Raw genomic sequence first — 21,373 nt, 5'->3', positions numbered from 1 at the left:
TTGCCTACACTTCGGACTTCTGGTCTTCTGCTTTCTGTCTGCTGACAAGAACCAAGGGAGAGGGTGAAGGGAAAGCCCTCTAACAACATATATATGCAGAAGGAGGTTATTAATACTACGGTAGCATCCATAACGTGCTAGGCACTGTTAATGTACAAAGGAAGACCATTCCTGCCTTGGAAAGCTTACAGTCCTTTTTACGTTTGATCAGTTTTGTAAACACACGAGTCACCAAAACCTACAGTCTCTGATGAAAACTGCAACAGCAACGTGAACTGTATTTACCTGCTAAAGTGCTGGTGTGCCTGAATGCTCTGACCCTGGAGTCTGCTAGCCCTGTAAGCAGTGAGATGACTGTGTCCATCAGGTAACTATCATAGAGGATGCTGTACTGACACTGCTGGATTAGCACCGCAGTGAACTCACAGAAATTGGCCTTGAACTTCTTCCAGTAGGGTCCCGGTTTGATGAGTGGATAGTCTCCATTGTCCTATATTAGAAGGAAAAAATAATTATAAAAACTGAAAGTCTCATTTACTTTTCATTTGTGCTGCTTGTTTACTACCCGCATTTCTCCCACCTGAAACAGTGAAGAAATATGCAATTTCAGTTTGGTGTCAAGTGAGATTCTCAACAGTGCCACATGGAGGTACTCATGTTCTAGAAAGTCCTGATGCTAACCTTTAAAGCCATCAATGGGCTGCAGACTGACCGTCTTAGAACTCACTGTGACATTCCCCAGGGTACAATCTGAACTGCTGGACTTCTGTGTTCATTTAGCTCTCCAGCCTGGGATGCCCTTTACACTGCTTTGCTGGTGAACAGCAACCCCTCCAGGCTCTGCTCACACATAGCCACTCACATGTAAAATCACTCCCAGATGAATAAATGAAAGCCCAGTCCCAGCCTTGCTCCCCCAAAATGTGTGTCTTGTACTGCTCAGTAGCCTTCTGGGCAGTACAAGCTCTTAGATATTTCATCATTCCAACACTGGGTAATGATTATGCACCAGCCTTGTTGACCTAAGTAGACATTTCAAAACACTTCAACCAAAACACACTGGTTTAGCTAAAACAATAAAACAATTGTATTAGCTAGAGAAAGAGAGATTTTAAGCGATTACAAGTGATAAGGCCTAGAAGTCAGAATTGGTTACAAAACAAATAAACAGATAAACAAACAAGAAAATTCCTAAACTTTACCAAGGCTAATAGGTTTAAAAGCAAAAAAAGGAATTTTTCTCACCAAAAGCATACAGCAGTCTATAATGGCTAAAAAACCTCGGGGCCAGAACCACTCCCACAGTTCAATTATACTTCTTTTGTCTTTCAAGTGATCTAGCTACCACCAGTAGAGATGGAGGGGAAGAGGTGACGTGGAGGTCACTGCCTCTTATTTTTTTATCCTCTTCTCCTTGAGGATTTGCCCCTCCCCCCCATCGGGGTATAGACTGTGTATATGAGATCTGTACCATCACTGGGATGAAATGTAAGTGTCTTGTTTATGCCTTCTCCCCAGCTGGTGAATGGCCAGTTAAGTAGGTCATGGATTTTTAACAGCTTGCTGCCGTGCCAGTGCATCTTTGTCTCTGAGAAAATGGTTTCTGGGCATTACCCAGAACAACATATTTCAGTAACAATCATACAGCAAAATCTCATAATTTTACACACATTTCAACAGGATAAGAATATTCAGCAGATTATAAGTTTTCAAATTATACCTCTTAGGGCATACTTTGTACACAATATATCATAACCATATAAAAGTGGTGAACGTGGGGTACAGAGCGTCACATGGGCTACAGGGTGTCACACTCACTTCTTCCCACAATCCAGTAGATAGCTCCAGTCAAGAGGGACACTATGGCTAATTGAGAGTAAAACTCTCAGGGGCGTGGCAATCTACTATGGAACTCTACCATTGTAGAGCAGAGAAACATAAATCATGCCACGGTTAGAAAACAATGTAAGACTCTCTGCATACAGTGCATGCAAGCCTTTACTGAACAACCACAGCATCTTTCCTGGAGACATAACAAGAAAACTAATTCGAAGAAAGAGGCATAGGTGATGGAGGGCCTGGTCCTTTGGGATGGAATTGCTACTATCTGTATACACATCACTATGGCGATGGGCACATTACAACAACATAGACAGCACAATGCTGCAAGCTATTTCTGATATCAAACACCAAAGAGAAATAGTTTTTGTTTTTATACATTCTATTGCCATTTTCTTTTTAAAGTTGCAGAAATTTCTATTAGTCTTCAATTTTGTAAAAGATCATTTTAATGAAACCTAAACTTTGAGCCAAATTTCACTTGACAGTGGCCCTTCCAAAATACTATCTAAAAAAAGAATTTTTTTAAGGGTGTGCATGGGGAGAACACACACACAAGTAAAGCCAAGTAGGCTAGCGGGGTGATGGAAGAAAGCACAGTTGGATACTGTTCTAGATCGACAGCTGTTTGAACACCATGCCTATTGCATCTCACATAGGGCTCAATCCTGCAAGGTGCTGAGCACTTTCAATTCCTGTAAAGCCATTGCGTGCTCACGTTCTTGCTGAATGGGGTCCATCATACATCAAGAACATTTGTTTATTTAAAGCAATTCTGCAGTCACGCAGACAACAACTCTGCACTTGATTTTCACCACTGTACCGCTGGACTGCACCATTAAGCAAGTACAATTTTCACATATATGCAGCATTTGAAATCTTTACTTCAAGGATATTCAAGAAATGCAGCTATTTACCATGTCCACTGGCCAAGTAACAGTCAGAATCCAGGGATAGGCCATAAATTTCTTGTATTGCAATCCTGTTTCCTAGAATGCAAGAGACAAAATTATAAAAGCTTTTGATGAAACCGCAGAAGTGATTCTGAAAGATTTTACATATACAAAAGTACCAATTGTGAATCGTGTTTTAAGATCTTGGGGATTGGTCCTGCTTTGAGCAGGGGGTTGGACTAGATGACCTCCTGAGGTCCCTTCCAACCCTGATATTCTATGATTCTATGTCATTTAAACTTGAGACTGTATACATCTCACACACATGCACACAATCCCCTTTTATTTGGCTTGTTTTTAGCTAAAACCGATGTGTACTTCAGTAAAAGACAAATGCAGTTTTTATTTAAAAACTGGTACTCTTGTACTAACAAGTAGTCAGTGCCAAGTTTCATTTAAACATCAGGTACTGAAGTGTGCAAACTATAATCTTTACTGTTTATTCTGAGAGACAGCATCTGCTTCTCCCTTAGAAATTTAAATATGTATCAATCTGCAACATTCAGTTATTTGCTATTGTGAAACAGCTGACCCCCAGGAAACATCCCAGTTCAAGGGTAGGCAAATATGCTCACATTTGCAAGTGAGGGCAAGCCGTATTTCAAAAACCTAACAGCTTTATCAGTCAATCCCATTTTCACATGAATTTAGGCATTCTTTGGAGATTATCATCTTAAAAAATCAGCTAAATGATATTTTGAAAATTCACCACACTCTGGATTCCAGCGTCCTTTAGACAAGACAAAACCCTCATTAATTATTGTGCATTTCAAATTGCGCTGAAAAGCACATCCATGGTGGATCTGAAACGATTTAAACTTGTTTTAATGTTTTCAATCACATTGTATTTTGAAGTCGCTGGCAGCCCCCTGAGCACTTTGCTGGCAAGAGAAAGTGAGCATTTTGGCCCTAATCCTGCAAACACTTGCTCACATGCTTACCTTTACTACCATTAATAGTCCCATCATTTCAGTGATTTGACAAACTGTTCAATCTTGTCCTCCTCCTCAGAAGTGTTACCACGTTGAAATCTTTTCTCCATTTCAACGGGACTACTCAAGGTAGTAAAGATGAACATATGTGTAACGCCAGGGTACACAAGGCCTTAGGCATACACAGAAGACACAGCTGCATAGGGCACCTGAAAATATGGGGCATCACTGGGTCTTAGTGTCCACCTTCCTGGCTCTCCTATCCCTATTCTGACTCTTCCTGCAGGTTCCCACAGCTGGCTGCTGCAGCCTGGTGACTCTTACTCCGAGGGGATCTAGTAACTTAAAATTGAAAAAGACTTCCAGCCTGCCAAACCTATTAACACAACATTGAAACTGTTAAAGAGCCATGCAAATGGTAATGAAGGCATTTAACAGGCATTTGCCAAACCCCAGGTATACACTGCCAGTTTCTGAGGGCTTGTCTACACTTACTTTTTATAGCACTCTAACTTGCTGGCTCAGGGGTGTGAAAAATCACTCCCCTGAGCACAGCAAGTCTGAGCACTTTAAAGCGCTAGTGTGGACAGGCTCTCAGCTGCCCCACCTCATGGAGGTGGATTACCAGGACCTCACTCCCACGACAGCAATTTGAAGTTTCCAGTGTAGCCATGCCCTGAATTTACTAAAAAAAAAACAGTTGTGCATTACTGTAATATTTACTCAGAACATGTTACTCTACAGGACCTTAGTTTAAAATTTGCTTTAAAAATATCTCACTAGTGAGTTAGTGAAGCTTATAAAATCACATCTCTAAAAAATCCTTGCATAGATTTTTAGATGCACAACCATCTTTTGTCTTAAATGCTTGGATCTTCAGACATATTTTTTTTTAAATAAATCCTTCAAAAGACCACCCGTAGCTAAAATACATATTTTAATTTTAATTTCTGTAGTAAAAGAAACTTGCTTCCAAAGTCTTCCTATCCTTTCTGTCCATCCCTTTCTCCCTTCAGCCCCTTTTGTTATGCCTAAAATCTTTGGAAACATATTTTTTTAAAGTTGGTGACATTTCATAAACATGTTTATTGTTACAGAGATCACACAAAGTAAATTAGTGTTCCCATTTTCTAAAAGCAATGAACATTGTTATGAACACACTAAACCTTTGTGACATGATTAATTTAAAATAATGTCTTTGTTTCAGTGAGTTAAATATGTAGTAATCTGGAATGACTACTTTCTGAAGACTTATGAGTACATGTAAAATCAGCTTAGAAATACTGATTAAGAAAATGTAAAACAGAGAAGAGCTGCATCATGTATTCCATAACATTTAATGTTGTATTCAGCAAAACAACTGACTCGCCCTTACTACAAAGTTTTTGCAAATAAATGTCTGACAAACTTCAGGGCATATCATAAAACCTGACTGACATTTTTTATTCCCAAATTTAGTGCTTTTAATTAGGTACCTTCTCTGCATATTCATTCTGCGTGAGGGAGAGGGTACAGCGGTCTTTTCAGGGAACTGTGACTTTCCGCCACCATGAGGTGGGCCGGGCATCTTGCTATCCTTTGCTGCCTTATTCCCCCCCCGATTGGTCTCAAATCCAAGACGGATAAAGTCAGACTTTTCAATTTACTGGTATCTCAGAGCAGCGGCTTAAGGAGGGATACAAATAAGATGAGGGTGGCAAACTAACTTAGAGGGCAAGCATGGAAAAAGGCACTCAGAGGATTGTGAGATAATTGGCAAAAGACAGTGGAGGCTGGTCTTCTTAGCCAGGCAAGACTGAGGGGTGGAGGTGGCACTTTAAAGACACAGTTTTTCTAATAAACTTCAGGGAATAAAATATCCTGTCTGGACCGTGATCTGACATTAGTAATGCACATTATTATTGCTCTCACATCAAAAGGACAGCAATGGAAATTCATACGATCAACAAAACGGGAAGGGAAAAAAGTTTAAGTTCCAACGGACAACTAGTTTCAACAGCAGCTCCCCATCCATCCACACTATGCATTTTTAAAGGCACCTATCAACAAGGTCCCAAAGCATGGTGTTACCTGCAGCCATTACAGACTGTATTTATCATTATTAGAACATCTTAAGAGGAAAAATACTATGCCCCCAATTTATTTATTTTATTGAAAAAGAGCTAGATGCAAGACTTAGCAAGGATGCAGGGAAGTATTATGAAAATACTGAAGACAGGAATACTCTCTGTTTCAGGCACCTTGACTGCTTCTCATTCCAGATGTGCATAAAACCTTTCCTACAGGGGAAGAAAGAGGGAATGCAGGCTTCAATGAGCGAGAGAGAGATACTAGACAACGAACAGTACTATCCAATTTTCATATTGATAGTGATTGCTTATTCAAATGAGCCATATGAAGTCATAGTTTCATGTTGCAATTACCTCATCAAATGTCTCCGTCATTTTTTGTATTACATCACTGTTGCACAAACTTTGGAACATCTCAGCTGTCACCATTCCTAGACAGATGAAATTGAAATATTTGAGAATTAAATGGAAATATTTTGCCATACCATATATTAAAATTTCAAAAATAATAAAGTCCATACTATAGTAGTGGCTTTGACCTAAATCCATGGGTGCCAAAAAAAGTAACCCAAACTGTTCTACTTGTTTTTGCATTAGTGCAAGTTGACAAATAAATAGGTTATTAGCAGCTGATAACAGTGCACCAACATTCAGCTTCAGAGAAGGAGCGTTGAGTTTGGTATCAAACTGACACCAATTTGTTTATCCACTTGTATACCTTAAATTCCTGCATTGGCAATATTTTATGATAGAGGTGCTTAATAAGCCATTTAACAGAACAGGCTTTGTTCTGTTTGCTAAAGCAGATAAAGTCTACAAGATTCCAATCTGTATATCCAGAGGATTTGGGAAACAGACTAAGTAATCATTTATTCTGTAGCTGTATCACCAGAAACTAAGCATGGAGTACACAATTCAGTTCTTGAAAGGGAAATCACTAAGGAACAAGTGGGTGCTGCAGAAAGTAACTTTGGTGCTTCAATGGATGGCACCACTCCCTCGGAATCACGGCCAAACTAACACCTCCATATGGTACAAGGGGACACCGTATTGTGGAAGGTGCTAGATTTCAGATGAGATAGCAGTTGGTGCCTCTATGCCTGCTTTGGAAATAATTAATTATTACTTAGACTCACAGTCACTCTGAATGCATCCGATGAAGTGAGCTGTAGCTCACGAAAGCTTATGCTCAAATAAATTTGTTAGTCTCTAAGATGCCACAAGTACTCCTTTTCTAGTCACTCTGTAGCAAGTAGATAGAAGGAAGAGAGATACATTGTTCCTCAAACAATTGAAATGTGAGACTCAATTTGCTAGTACTTGTAAAGTACCTTCAGAGCCTCAGATGAAAATACTAGGTCAGTGCAAACTAGCATTCTGAAATCAGCAAAAAATTAGGATTTCAAATTTGAACAGTCATGAAAAATATTCTTCTCAAAAGTCAGTGATTCTGTAAAGACGTGTGGGCATGTTTCAGAGTGTTTGTTACACAAGAAGGTTGAACCTTGAAGCCATCATATGCATAGAACTCTCAGTAAAGTTAAGGGGAGTTGTGTGCCCAAAGGCTGAAGAATTTGGCCATTGACATCCTCCATCATTAATCTTGATATGTCTAGAGCCCATTAAAACAAACAATCCACTTCTGTATAAGTGACTTATTATAAAGGTAGTTTCTGTCCAGAAGAAACTGTCCAGCAAATGGATATGCCTATATGATACTGAATTACCTTGACAGCCTGAGCACTGAATGTAGAAGTTGATCAGATCTAGAAGTGCCACATCTCGATCTTGGATATAAGCTTCAACCCAGTCATCTACCACAGACTAAAACAGATTACAGGAAAAAAAAAAAGAAAAAGAAACAGTGATCAAAGGCTAAACAAGGTGTGATATGCTCCAGCCTGTGAAATTCTTAATATAGTATGTCTTACACTATTCTGCCACCAATAGTTATAAAAAATAGATATCCAGAATAAGTTGTCCACCATTTGGTTATGGCCACAACAGTATGTGTGCACACAACTCCTTATGAAGCAAAGTAAACTGTTAGAACACTATTCCCAGAACTGCACACTCCCCTATAAGCAGGGCTAGAACAAACTCAGGCTATGCTAGAACAAAATAAAACATCTGCTCTCAAAACAAAAAAAACCCCAATGTTTATATCAAAATGCTTTCTTAGAGTTTCACAAACAAAAGAAAATAAAAAAGGCAGTCGGGCACCATCACTAATCAGTATCATAAATATTTTACCAGACTCATATCATACAAAAAATGGTTACAAAAATGTATTTGAGAAGTTTACATACATTGTATCAACCATTAGAGACAGGGTATATTATAAAAACACTAGTATTAAAGAAAACCATCAGCTTTAAAAAAAAAAAAAGACTTCTATCTAAAGTATGTCACCTGCTGTTGTTACAGCAGCACCAAAGATGACTATAACTGAAGGAGATGAGGAAAAAAAGTTTTACTTTCATTTAATTTCATTCATTATTCATATACTCCAAGCCAGAAGGGACCATTGTGACCATCTAGTCTGACCTGCTGTGTAACATAGGCCACAGAACTTCCCCAATATAATTCCTTTTGAACTAGAGCTTACCTTAAAAAAAAAATCCAATCTTGATTTTAAAATTGCCAGTGATGGAGAATCCACCAACATCCATGCTAAATTGTTCCAATGGTTAAATTACTCTCACTGGTATGAATGACAAAGAACAGTCACTGGACTAGGGAGAGTGAGAATGATGCTTTAGCCTGGTGGTTAGGACTCTCACTTAGGATGTGGAAGATTCAAGTCCAAACCCTATTCCAGCAACTGCATTCAGTGAAACAGCTTCAAAAGAAGAGACTGAGACCCCCTTCTACACACCAGAATAGCCTACAGCTCTGTGGGTAGGGCTCTGACCGGAGAGGTGGGAGATCCAGGTTCAAATCCATTCTCCAAATCAGACAGAGGGGGAAACTGAACCCTGGTCTCCTACATCGTAGGTAGGTGACATAAACATTGGGCTAAAAGTTATAAGGAAAGCAGCACCACCACCTTCCCACCCCATTTTGTGAATCTAGACCTTTAGGAAAAAGCTGCAAACATGTCTTTCAATGCAAAATTGATTATTTTTTTTTGATTTACCAAAAAAATTCACAATTTTCAGATTTAGTTAAACCCAAACCAAAAATTTTTTCCAATTTTTTCTAAGGGCCAGTGAACAGAATATAATTTATTTGCCCAGCTCTAACTCTAAATTTAAAGAGTGGTGAACCCCAGGCCCTGATTCTGCAAGATGATTAATCTGTGTGCCTGAAGAAACCCCACTGAAGTTAATGAGGCTCTTTATGGGAACAGGGGTTCACCCGCACAAAGCACCTTGAAAGACTGGGGCCTACAGTCCAGAATATATATTAATTAAAAATATTTTTAAGTGGGGGGGGTGGGGGAAGCACTTCTTTGATTTCATAAGGATTTCTTCAGCACAGAATAAACTTACTGACTGTACAGGGAAACAGGGTATACTGACTACTTACAAAATGCTGTCAAACTAGGAGGGCAGGGGAGATAATAGCCAGGATTTCCTAAAAGGGATGCCTAAAGTTAGTCTCTTAGATCCACATTCAGGCACTTAAGTAGCTTGGTTTTCACGAGTCCTAAGCTCCTAATAACTTCCACTGAAGCCATGGGAACCACTAGGTTTTGAAAAATCAGATGCCTTTTTAGGTGCTTAAATATTTTGGAGCCTCGCTTTAGGCATCTTTTGTTTGGAAATCCATGCCCAAGTTGTCTCACTCACTTCTTCCACAGTTACAGTAACCGTGTTACTTGTAAGTATAGAAGTCAAAAAAAATTGCAGACAAAGTGTTATTTTGCAAGTTGACGGTATAACAACGACTACACGAAGACTTAACAGATTTCAGAATTAAACCAGAAATTCTTGAGATGTAACTAACAGAAATCATTATGTGCTCATTTCCCCTCCGAGCAGGTAGAATGTCAATTCATTCCAGGAACTGAAGGTACAGTACCTGCATTGCCCTCTTGCCCATGCTGACCACTTCAAACAACGTAACTGCTTTAACCACTTCTCCATTCTGCGGCTGGCTTGGCCTTCTGCTCCTGGAAGAATTTCTTCGTATGTGTGCACACTGTTCTTGGACCTTCCTTTTTCCTCTCTAAAATCATTCAAGAGAAGATATGTAACCATAAGACAACTAATGGCCAGCCAGACAAATGCAGGCTCCCTGGATGGAGAGCGCTCTGTCCTCTAGCAATATGTGCCGGTTACTTCCATTACAACATTTCCCCAGGATTTGATAGAAGATATCTGTAAATGCTGTCTGACTGCCAGTGGCAAGGAACTATCAAGTATGGGGAAGGAATAAAGAAGAGGATATCCCAGGTTAAGCTTCCTTTTGCAAGAACATCCTTAACTAGGAGAGTGTAACCGGTGAGCAGCTGCCAAGTGTAGCAACAATGATAGTAATTTCTGAATGGGGATTTGGTAAACAAACAAACAAGTCTATTTGCTTGCAGGATAAGCACTGCATTGGCATTACTATCAGCTGCACATACTGTGTATTTAAGGAAGCTTATATCCCAAAGAGGTTTGCCAAGCCTCCAGGATTGTCCTGGACTCTTCAGGAATTAAAGATTCATCTTCAATTAAAGATGATGTAATCTGATGAAACCTCCAGGAATATGTCCAACCAGAGTTGGCAACCCTAATCCCAAAAAGAAAAGGAGTACTTGTGGCACCTTAGAGACTAACCAATTTATTTGAGAATAAGCTTTCGTGAGCTACAGCTCACTTCATCGGATGCATACTGTGGAAAGTACAGAAGATCTTTTTATACACACAAACCATGAAAAAATGGGTGTTTACCACTACAAAAGGTTTTCTCTCCCCCCACCCCACTCTCCTGCTGGTAATAGCTTATCTAAAGTAAGGAGAGTGATCACTTTAGATAAGCTATTACCAGCAGGAGAGTAGGGTGGGGGGAGAGAAAACCTTTTGTAGTGGTAAACACCCATTTTTTCATGGTTTGTGTGTATAAAAAGATCTTCTGTACTTTCCACAGTATGCATCCGATGAAGTGAGCTGTAGCTCACGAAAGCTTATGCTCAAATAAATTGGTTAGTCTCTAAGGTGCCACAAGTACTCCTTTTCTTTTTGCGAATACAGACTAACATGGCTGTTACTCTGAAACCTAATCCCAAAGTGACTTGATTGTGACTCCTGATGCCAACAGAATTTTGGATCAAACTAGCCAGGGAACGAGAGGTGAGAGGCTCTTTATCCCCATTGTCAATGCCATGCAATATCCCACCCACTTTTCTCTTATTCCGTGTAAAAGGCTACTAATTTGTATAATGAAAGCATGAACTTACTGGGATTTGCACGTTGCCATTCCTCAGACAGCTGCCACTCTGTACAGTGGACCCAGGCACAGTCTCATCATGGATAGCATTTTCTCTGGAGCATAATAAACAGAAAATATCGACGGGTATATAGGACTTCTCCTGTGAACAAACTGATCTGCACCCAAATAACAGATTTGCAATGTCTCCACAACAGGCCAAGTGGCTTTCAGAGCACAGGAAGTTAAATATTAAGGTGTCAACATTTAGGAGGAAAATGAAGTGTACGCATGGCCTATTATACCTCTGCATAATCTGCATGCTGGGTTTTGAAGCCGTTTGATTAATTTGCAATGAATTTACATCTTTTCCCAGCATTTTCCACAGTGAACAATATGCTTTAGCAAAGGCCATTTCTAAGCTGTCTTAAATGAACTCATTGCCTACCAGCAGACAAGGAAAGTTGGGAGAAAAGGTAATAGGTACAGTAACCACTTTTCATTCTACAATCCTGCCTAACTTGAAATTAACTTTTAATCATAAAGAATAGGGAATCCAATTATTTTTCATAACTATCTACACAACAAAAAGGTAAACTCAGAAAAGTGACTACTTAATGGGGAACAACATTCATGGAGATTATCACATCAGTGACACAGTCACTATCAATGATATGTGACAACAGTCCCATCAAAAGTATCTGAAATTTTAAAGATTCATGGATTTTTAAGGCCAGATGGGACCATTAAATCATCTAGTCTAACTTCTTGTATAACATGGGCCACAGACTTTCATCCAGTTACTCCTGTATTAAGTGCAATAAAATACAACAGTGAAGCTTACTGACTTGTTAATTTCCTTAGAACCCCTACATGGAACAAATTTGCACCCTGCTCCTTCAACTAACTCTGCAGTCTGCAGAGCAGACCCCTGCAACTGCATAGAGACAGCTGAAGACTCAAGGCTCCAGTGTATTTTATTGGTGATAATAAATGGCAGGTTTTGTTGAAACACTTAAATTTACTTTTTTGTAAAGTAACATTCTGCATAACACCCATGTCTTACAAAAATTTATGCACGGACTTAAGTGAGTACTTACATTGGTTTCTATGTGACTTCTCACCATAGTAAAATTAAAAATGTACATATGTGTTTGAAGGATTGAGTGCTAAAACAATAATCCAGGCTGAGTAAGATCTTAGGTAAAATTTTACTAATTTAGAAAAAGTTGGACTGTAGAGAGAGATGGATTATAGGTAGTAGCCAAGTCAGACTGCTACATGCAAGAATTATCAAATGTTTCTCTTTGATTTATTATTTTCTGAGCTGCAGACAGTAAGTGGCTCAGTCAAATGCTGTTTAAACCATTCTAGTTCAAAACTGGAGACGTTAAAAACCTAAATATATATTTAGCTTGTTCTTCCATCACATACTCTTTTCCTGATCCCAGATGGATCTTCCCAGACATTAATCTTTTGTAGCCCACTAACTAATTAAAAAGATTCAAGATAGTGTACTTTGTTTTGTTCTTCTACATAATTAATTTCTCTCTCCCTCGGTGTTGAAACTGGGCGTAACATTACATAGCTAGGCTAACACGTTCTTACTTGTGCTGTTTTACTAGAACACCAACACAGAGCGTAGCCAATCACTTCACTACTTGCCCAACCCATTGTCACAATTAAAATACTTGTTATAATGCTCAATATAATTTTTAACTATTTCCCCCCAATTCTTCCCATATAATGTACAGCAATATATTTGTACCATTCCATGGTCCGCATATTTCACAGCTGCTATAATCAAATCCAGAAGTAATACAGTTCTTAAATTATGGGAAAAGTAAAGATCTCACTGTAGGACAACTCAGCCCAGGTCTTGTCTGAGCATGCAGATTACTGCTTCTAAGAACTGTTTCGTATTCAGTTCAACTAGAATTTTATATCATGCAGATCTTTCCCAGGCACCTCACGGAAGCCTGAGAGGTGATCTACAAATAAGGCTCATATGGGAAAATCATCTCTGAATTCAATAGTGTTACACAAGGGATGAATTTGGCCAATGGCATTCATGTCACAAGGCCATAGGCCTTCCACTAACTAGGCCATGAGGAGCCGCCATGCAAAAAATACTGAAGCTCCAACTTTTTAGGTCACTTGAAATATTGGGTTGCCTCTATTCCCACTGCACTGTGATGCCACAGAAAGCACCATGCTGTAACATAACCCCACCAACCTAGAAAAAGTCAGTAACGTATCTTTGGGCATATTGCTCTGGTTTTTAAAAAATAATTTTACAAGAGTAAATTACATGTTGCATACTTTTCCTTCTCTCCTCCTTTCTATTATCTGTAGGGTTTCTATTTAGATTAGAAATTCTTTGGGGCAAGGATCTTGTATGTGCAACAGGCACCTTACAGATCTCTAAACATTATACAAATGATAAATTTTAAAAACATACCCAAAAAACACACAAGGAGAGTCTTACACAGGAGCCATATTAGGAAAGTACCAACTGACCACAGCAGAAGTCAGAAAGAATACACCTCAGTATGAGGTAGGAAAACAGCTTCTCATTTAAACAGCAACCCATAGAATCAGTAAGTGTTCACCATCCCACACCAGGTACAGATTGGTGCTAGTTCCAGAAAGATGATAGCCTATGTTCAAAGCTCCTCTAATCTGCTTCCTGCCTTTCTTTATCCTTCAAGGAGGCCTGGAAAGTCTCTCCCATTCACCAGATATTCAAACAAACAGTTTGCACACATTAATAAGGGACACAATCTCAGATACTGCTGGTCTGCAGGTTCTCCCTTTTCCTCAGAAAGACCTGGCCACTCTGGCTGCTCTCCAAGTGGATAAGCAGTCTGTAGCCTAAAAGCTTCCCTTTTCCCTCACTGCTCTTTCTCTCTCTTCCAGGCAGACTGATATCCGGTTCCTTTCAAGCCTAGTAGAGAGCTTCCCTAAACTATCTCTCAAAGATGGTTTTTTGTTTTTTTTCCCCCTTTTTATATCTTGAACCCATCCTACTTATTCCCTTCAGCCATAGGATGCCCCACTCAAAACTTGACATTTATGGCAAGTGTTATGGTCTTCAAGGGCACAGCAAAGAGCAACATATCTGCAGGCCACAGCAGCCTCTTTCTGCTTGGTCCAATGTGGGATTTGTACACCCACACAATAAAGATAGAAAGCTATATCAATCAATAACCACCATAGTTTAAGTTTTTTTAAACCAACATTTGGACTGTTTTATGAAGCTATGGTTCTTCCTGACTGATGTGCTTATCTAGCTTTATCTGTGTTGGGAGCAGCACATAACCTACTTTTTAGTTTCTTGAATTGTTCTGGCTCTCTTATTTTGCATCCCTTAAAAAAAAATTGATCTTTTTTAATCTTTATATCGTTTTTCTCTGTGATGGACTGCAAAGTTTCTCTCTCTTCAAATGTTTTTGTTTATTTTGGTACAGAGTTTCCAAACTACAAATTAAGGCTAAGGCCAAGATCCTACAAACTCTTAAGCACATACATAACTTTTCTGCAAGACTGCTCACAGATAGAGTTATGTATATGCTTAACTGTCCACAATATGTGAGCCAAAGTGATGGAAACTATACCATATGGAGCCATTTAGCAGAGCAGACATTACTGAAGTAAATGAAATTTACCTACATTAATTTTATGTGCACATCTTTAACTTTCTTTGAACATATTTTATAAACAGAATTAAGTCCCTCTATCTTGTCTCACCACAGCTGTATCAGAGCAACTTGAGAACTATTATACCTGGAGGTACCAAGGAAGAATGACACATAGAACATAAGAATGGCCACACTGGGTCAGACCAATGGTCCATCTAGCCCAGTATCCTGCCTTCCAACCAGCAGCTGTCCTGCCCCCTTGCTACAATAAATGGGTGTCTCTTTTTTTTTTTTTTTTTTTTTTGAGGAACGAAAAGTGGCTGGCGTCAGATGCTTCAAAGGGAAAGAACAGAACAGAGTAATTATTGAGTGATACATCCCATTTCCCAACCCTAGCATCATGCAGTCAGAGACTTAGGGACACTGAGAGCATGGCATCACATCTCTGACCATCTCAGCTAACAGCCATTGATGGACCTGTCCTCCATAAACTTATCTAATTCTTTTTTTAATACAATTATAGTTTTGGCCTGCACAACCACCCCTAGCAATGAGTTCTACAGGTTGACTGTGTGTTGTGTGAAGAAGCACTTCCTTTTGTTTGTTTTAAACCTGCTGCCTAGTAATTTCATTGGATGACGCCTGTAATTGTCAGGATCACCTCTGGAGCCTTTTTTTAAAAATGGCATCACATTAATTATCCTCCAATCAATTGGTACAGAAACTGATTTACATGATAGGTTACCCACCACAGTTAGCAGATAAGCAATTTCATATTTGAGTTCCTTCAGAACTCTTGGGTGAATACCATCTGGTCCTGGTGACTAATTACTGTTTAATTCAGGAATTTGTTCCAAAACTTCCTCTATCAACACCTCAATCTGATACCTCAGATTTGTCCCCTAAAATGAATGGCTCAGTTGTGGGAATCTGTCATCCTCTGCAACAAAGACCGATGCAAAGAATTCATTTAGCTTCTCCACAATGGCCTGGTCTTCCCTGAGTGCTCCTTTAGCACCTCGAACATCCAGCGGCCCCACTAATTGTTTGGCAGGCTTCCTTCTTCTAATGTACAACGGAAGCCCGTTTAACCAAGCCCCCAGTATCCAGCTCTCCGTATTAACTGAACATCTAGCACACACACAGGAAAATGGGAAAGTGACGTCACCTTCACGACACCACTACTTTTTAGCCTTGTAAAAGGACTGCAACTACTAAGCAAACACACGTATTACTGTCATTGGAGGCTAAAATAGAGATGATTAATCAAATTAAAAAGGAGAGTCGCTGACAAAAATAGCCCAAGAGTATAGCACTGGAGAAAGCACAGAATCAAACATCAAACACAATGCCAAGCAAATTCTTAAGTACAGCATAAAGAACTCTGCATCCTGGAAGACCATGAAGAACTCGAAGGATGCTGATCGAGGTGAAGCCCTTTACTGGTGGTTTACAAAGGTGAGAGAAGAAGGCATACTTATTAGTGATCCTTTACTATGTGAGAAGGCTCAGAGCTTAATCAAGCTTTAGGAAGGGACGCAGGTTTCTCTGCTAGTCAGGGATGAATCAGTCAGTTTAAAAAGCGTCACAACATCTGACAACTAACAGTCACTGGGGAAAAGCTGTCTGCCGATTTGGGAGTTATTTCTGACTATAAAAAAATATTGCAAGGTATCTTAGCCAAGCACAACTTGTCACCGGAACAAGTTTATAACTGTGACGAGACTGGCTTGTATTGAAAGATATTGCCATCAAAAACACTTAATACCAGAATGTAAAGATCTGTGCCTGGCTACAAACAAAGCAAAGAATGTTTAGCAATCCTGGCCTGTGCTAATGCCAGTGGCAAATACATGCTCCCATTAACTGTCATTGATAAAGCAAAGAATCCTTGTCTGCTTAAAAATGCACTCACGGATGCTTTGCCCGTCATCTACAAATCACAGGGAAAAGCATGAATGGACAGTGCTTTGTTTCGTGATTGTTTTTTAAAAACCTGTGTACCAAGCATGTGGGTTCATCTGAATGAAGAAAATATCCCACCAAAAGCTATCTTACTGCTGGCCAACACACCCGCTCACCCTGACAACAGAGGGCTTACCTCCCAAGATGACCCGATCTTCTGTTTTTTTCTCCTTCCAAACGGAACATCTCTTGTGCAGCCTATGGAGCAAGGCGTGCTGAAGAGTCTAATATGGCACTATAAATGGCATCTTCTTAATCGACCACTGATGTCTGATGAAGCATCTGAGAATGAAGGCAACATGTTGCAACACTGGAAAAAAATCAGTATCAAGAATGCTATATATGGGGTTCCAGAAGCTTGGGAAGACATCCCCAGATCAAGCTGACAAAAATCATGGAAAAATCTACGATCTGATGTTATCACTAACACTTAGGACAGTGAACTTGCAGCTGCAACAGCAACATTACCAGCTGAAGAAGAGACCAATGCATTTGTTGATCTCCTCCACAGACTTCCTGGCTGCACAGAAGTTGACAAAGATGATGTTGCAGATTGGCTCGAAAATGATTGATGCTAATGACCCTGGCTATCAGTTACTGGAGGATGCCAAAATCATGCAGACTGTACACTACATGCAGACAGTGATTATGAAGCTGAAGATTCTGCCAAGGAAGAATTGACAGAAAACATTTCTCACTGCAATGCTGCAACAGGAGTAAACCTCTTCCTTCCGTACTTGACGCAACAGCCCGGTACCAACCCCACTGAACTGTGGTTAATGAAGTGACTTTGTGATCACACAATGAAGAAGAGAACCTCTCACCTAAAAAACACTGTAAAGAAAGGGGCTATGTTTTAAGGCTTGAGTTTATCATTTCTGCATTTTTAAAAACTGGTACTCTTCACTAGCAGTAACTGTTCATGCAGGCAGTAAATAAAGCAGGTAGCTATGTTTTAATGCTTTGTAATGATAATTTTTGCATTTTTTTTAAATTGTACTGTTTGTCATGTTACAAGTAAACATGCTAAACAGAGTTGGTGCCTTGTGTAACATTAGACAGACTTTGTACACGGTCCCGATAATGTTCAGGGTTAATGACTAAAGAGTGTAAAAATGATCAATACAACTTGTTAAAAACTCATGTCGGTTTTCCTGTTAATAAATTAACAGAACATTGTTTGTAAGAACTAACGGTTTGTATATTCTGTTAAACAGATTAAAAGGGGGGTATGTTTTAATGCTTTTTCTGGGAGGGATCCAGCTGGTTTAAAAGCAACTCCGCATCTTAAAATAATGGCTTGAAAGCTCTTTGCCCAGTCTCCTGATTATCTGAATTTTTGATTCTCCAATCTGGTCCTGGTCCCAATCAGATAGGTACATTTTGCTGTTAGTTTTTGTGTCTTTTGCTCGTTACTTCTAAATGGATTATCTCCTCTCAGATACACATGTGCACCCCCGTTGATTTCAATGAGGCTGCATAGGTGTAACTGTGGGCAGACTGTGGTATGACATACTATGAAAGTATAACATGTGCCATACCTTTTTAAAGTGCCCACAACATCTATCATTCATTTCTACCTAGGTTTCTACTTCAGCCAGGAATTTACTGGAAAGAGCACTGGAAGGCAACAAGACCTCGAAGCAAATTCTTAACTAGGAGAGGTGAAGATGAGTGTATCTCCAAACTCCTGTAGAACCCAAATGAGATGAGAGCACCCTGGAGAAGACCTGTTTTGGAGGTGATGAGATCAGCAAGTAACTGATTAAAATTTAGGTTCAGCTTAGTGAAGATGCAAAAAACATATAAGTAAGAACTGCACAAAAGTTTTTCTTCTGAATTTAAATTTTGCCTGTTTTAATCTTGTTTCATTTATCCATTACCTATATATTCCTTGACTAAGGTTTGTAATGGTTGTAAATATTGCTATAAATCTAGTCTGCATTTTCTCTTACACAGTGATAGCGTTGCTTATAATACAAAAGAACATAAGAACTGCCATACTGGGTCAAACTAGTGGTTAATCTATCCCAACATAGGCACTGACTTCATGGGTGCTCCGGGGCTGGAGCACCCACCGGGAAAAATTGGTGGGTGCTCTGCACCCACTGGCAGCCAAGTTCCCCTCCCCACCTCACCTCTGCCTCCGCCTCCTCCCTGCTTCTCCTCCCAGCACTTGCCACCACAAAACAGCTGTTTCACGGCGTAACAAGCTCCGGGAGGGAGGGGGAAGGAGCAGGAACGCAGTGTGCTCAGGGGAGGAGGTGGGGAAGAGGCGGAGATTTGGGGAAGAGGTTGGAACAGGGGCAGGGACGGGCAGAGTTGGGGCAGGGACTTTGGGGAAAGGGTTGGAATGGGGGAGGGACTGGGGGTAGAGAGGGGTCAAGCACCCACCAGCGCCAGCAGAAGTTGGTGCCTATGTACCCCAATATCCTGTCTCCAACAGTGGCCAGTGCCAGAGCTTCAGGTGGAGTATCTAGAACAGGGCAATTTTGGAAAGATCCTCCCGTCTTCCCCTCCCAGCTTTTGGCAGTCATATTTAGGCCACCCTGAGCATGAAGCCATTGATGGATCCATCCTCCATGAACTTATCTAGTTCTTTTTTGAACCCAGTTATACTTTTGGCCATCTTAACATTCTATGGCAATGAATTCCATAGGTTAGCTGTGCACTGTGTGGAAAAGTATTTCCTCTTCTTTGTATTAAACCCCCTGCCTATTAATTTCATTGGGTGACCCTTTGTTTTTGTATTGTGGGAAAGGGTAAACAACACTTCTCTGTTCACTTTTTCCACACCATTCATGATTTCATAGAGGTCGATTATAGCCACCCTGGATTGTCTCTTTTCCAAGCTGAACAGCCCTAATCTTTTTAGTCTCTCCTCATATGGAAGCTGTTCCATATTCTTGATCATCTTAGTTATCCTTCTCTGAAACTTCTCCAATTTCACTATATCATTTTTGAGATGGGGCAACCCGAACTGGACGCAGTATTCAAGGTGTGGATGCACCATCGTTTTATATAGTGTTATTATGATACTGACTTTTTTCTGTCCCTTTCCTAATAGTTCCCAACATTCTGATAGCCTTTTTGACCACTGCTATGTACTGAGCTGAAGTTTTCAGAGAACTATGCATAATAACTCCAAAATCTCTTTCATTAATGGTAACAGCTAATTTAGAACCTCTCCTTTTATACGTATAGCTGTGATTGCTTTTTCCAACATGCATTACTTTGCACTTACTAACATTAGATTTCATCTGCCATTTTGTTACCCAGTCACCCAGCTCTGTGAAAACACAGTTTGGTCCACAAAAGTCAGCTTTTGTCAACAAAACAGTGGAGGAGTTTATACTGCAATGCTCCTCCTGATGATTTAACTGTACTGCAATGCCAACATAATAAAATCACCAGGATGTGAGGCATAGAGCTTTTTGCAACAAAGTTAGAGCAACGCAATGTCAGTGTCAACACTGTGTTATGTCACCATACCTGGCCTTCAGGGTGTGTCCCACAATGCCTATCATGGCCATTCTGGTCACCAATTTGAACTCTGCTGCCCTGCAGCCAGGTATATATGCATGCGCCCCTCTCTCTTTAAAGGCCCAGGAATGTTTTTAATTCCTCTTCTTGTTTGTTCGGCCCAAACAGCTCACATAGCATCTTTCCAGATGACCATGCTGGCTCTCCCTCCTGGAGCACACCAGAGTTATTGGATCTGCTGAGTCTGTGAGGAGAGGCGGCTTTGCAGTTTCAGCTCTGCTCCAGTTGTAGGAACTTTGACACCTATGGGCAGATTGCTTGTGGCACGGAGAAGGGGCATGAAAGGGAAATTCACCAGTGCCGTGCTAAGATCAAGGCGCTGAGGCAGGCGTACCAGAAGGCAAGGGAGGCCAATTGTCGGTCTGGTGCGTTGCCATAGACATGCAGTTTCCTTACAAAGAGCTGTACGCCATCCTCGGTGGCAACCCCACCTTCACCGCCAAGAGCCCCATGCATACTTAGGGGGGCTGGAGACAGCAGCCAGCAGATTGAACCCAAAGGATGAAGTGGAGTTGGAGGAGGAGATGGGACAGGCAAATGGGATGTCTATTGGGGTGGTGAGCCAAGACCTCTTTTTTAACTTTGGAGGGGTTTAGCCAGTCTCAGCACTCCAGCTCTGGTGTGCATGACACAAAAGATGGAAGCTCCGGTAAGCATCCATTGTGCTTTGATACTGCAGGGAGACATGAGGTAGCCCTTTGTTTTGTTTTTTTCCCAAGGTAGTAGGGGGATAGAAATAACCAACACAAGCGCTGTTTGCATCTGCTTTTCATTCCCCTGTGCACTGTGGAAAAGTTTGTTATGCACACTGGCTCTCCCAGGAATCCTCCATAGAAATCTCTAGGAAACTTTCCTGGAGGTACTTTGCAATCCTCGACTGAAGGTTCCTTGTTTCTTCCCCCACAGTAGGAAACTTGCTGCACCAATCATCAATTACCTGTGCAGGCATCAAAGCAGCACATAAGCAAGCAGCATACAAACCCGGTCTGCAGTTGCATGCATGCAGGAGCTGCATCCTTGGTTACCCACAAGAGTGAGGTCTCAGCTGCTATCAACCCTGACTGTATAAAGCA

At 40.4% G+C, this 21,373-nt stretch overlaps 1 protein-coding gene across 5 annotated transcripts in view; it reads right to left on the bottom strand.

Annotated features, from left to right (window-relative positions):
* The window catches only part of LOC144263939 (cohesin subunit SA-2-like), a 92,162-nt gene that overhangs the window by 65,555 nt on the left and 5,234 nt on the right, over positions 1 to 21,373 (bottom strand). For 4 of the 5 annotated variants that reach the window (XM_077815089.1, XM_077815080.1, XM_077815074.1 and 1 more), the window contains 7 exons: positions 16,894 to 17,039; positions 11,183 to 11,267; positions 9,820 to 9,966; positions 7,521 to 7,617; positions 6,148 to 6,224; positions 2,757 to 2,828; positions 286 to 490 (listed from right to left, as the gene is read on the bottom strand). In XM_077815089.1, the coding sequence (XP_077671215.1) occupies positions 286 to 490; positions 2,757 to 2,828; positions 6,148 to 6,224; positions 7,521 to 7,617; positions 9,820 to 9,966; positions 11,183 to 11,267; positions 16,894 to 16,943 (733 nt within the window). In that variant the 5' untranslated portion in view covers positions 16,944 to 17,039. Of the gene's footprint in view, positions 1 to 285; positions 491 to 2,756; positions 2,829 to 6,147; positions 6,225 to 7,520; positions 7,618 to 9,819; positions 9,967 to 11,182; positions 11,268 to 16,893; positions 17,068 to 21,373 lie in introns of all 5 variants that reach the window. The other variant, XM_077815098.1, reaches the window with a different exon arrangement.

The sequence above is a fragment of the Eretmochelys imbricata genome, chromosome 1, assembly GCF_965152235.1.
Source record: "Eretmochelys imbricata isolate rEreImb1 chromosome 1, rEreImb1.hap1, whole genome shotgun sequence".
In the NCBI taxonomy this organism is placed as follows: Eukaryota; Metazoa; Chordata; order Testudines; family Cheloniidae; genus Eretmochelys; species Eretmochelys imbricata.
Note: the sequence above shows the minus strand (reverse complement) of the source record. Positions and strands in the feature narration are given on the sequence as shown.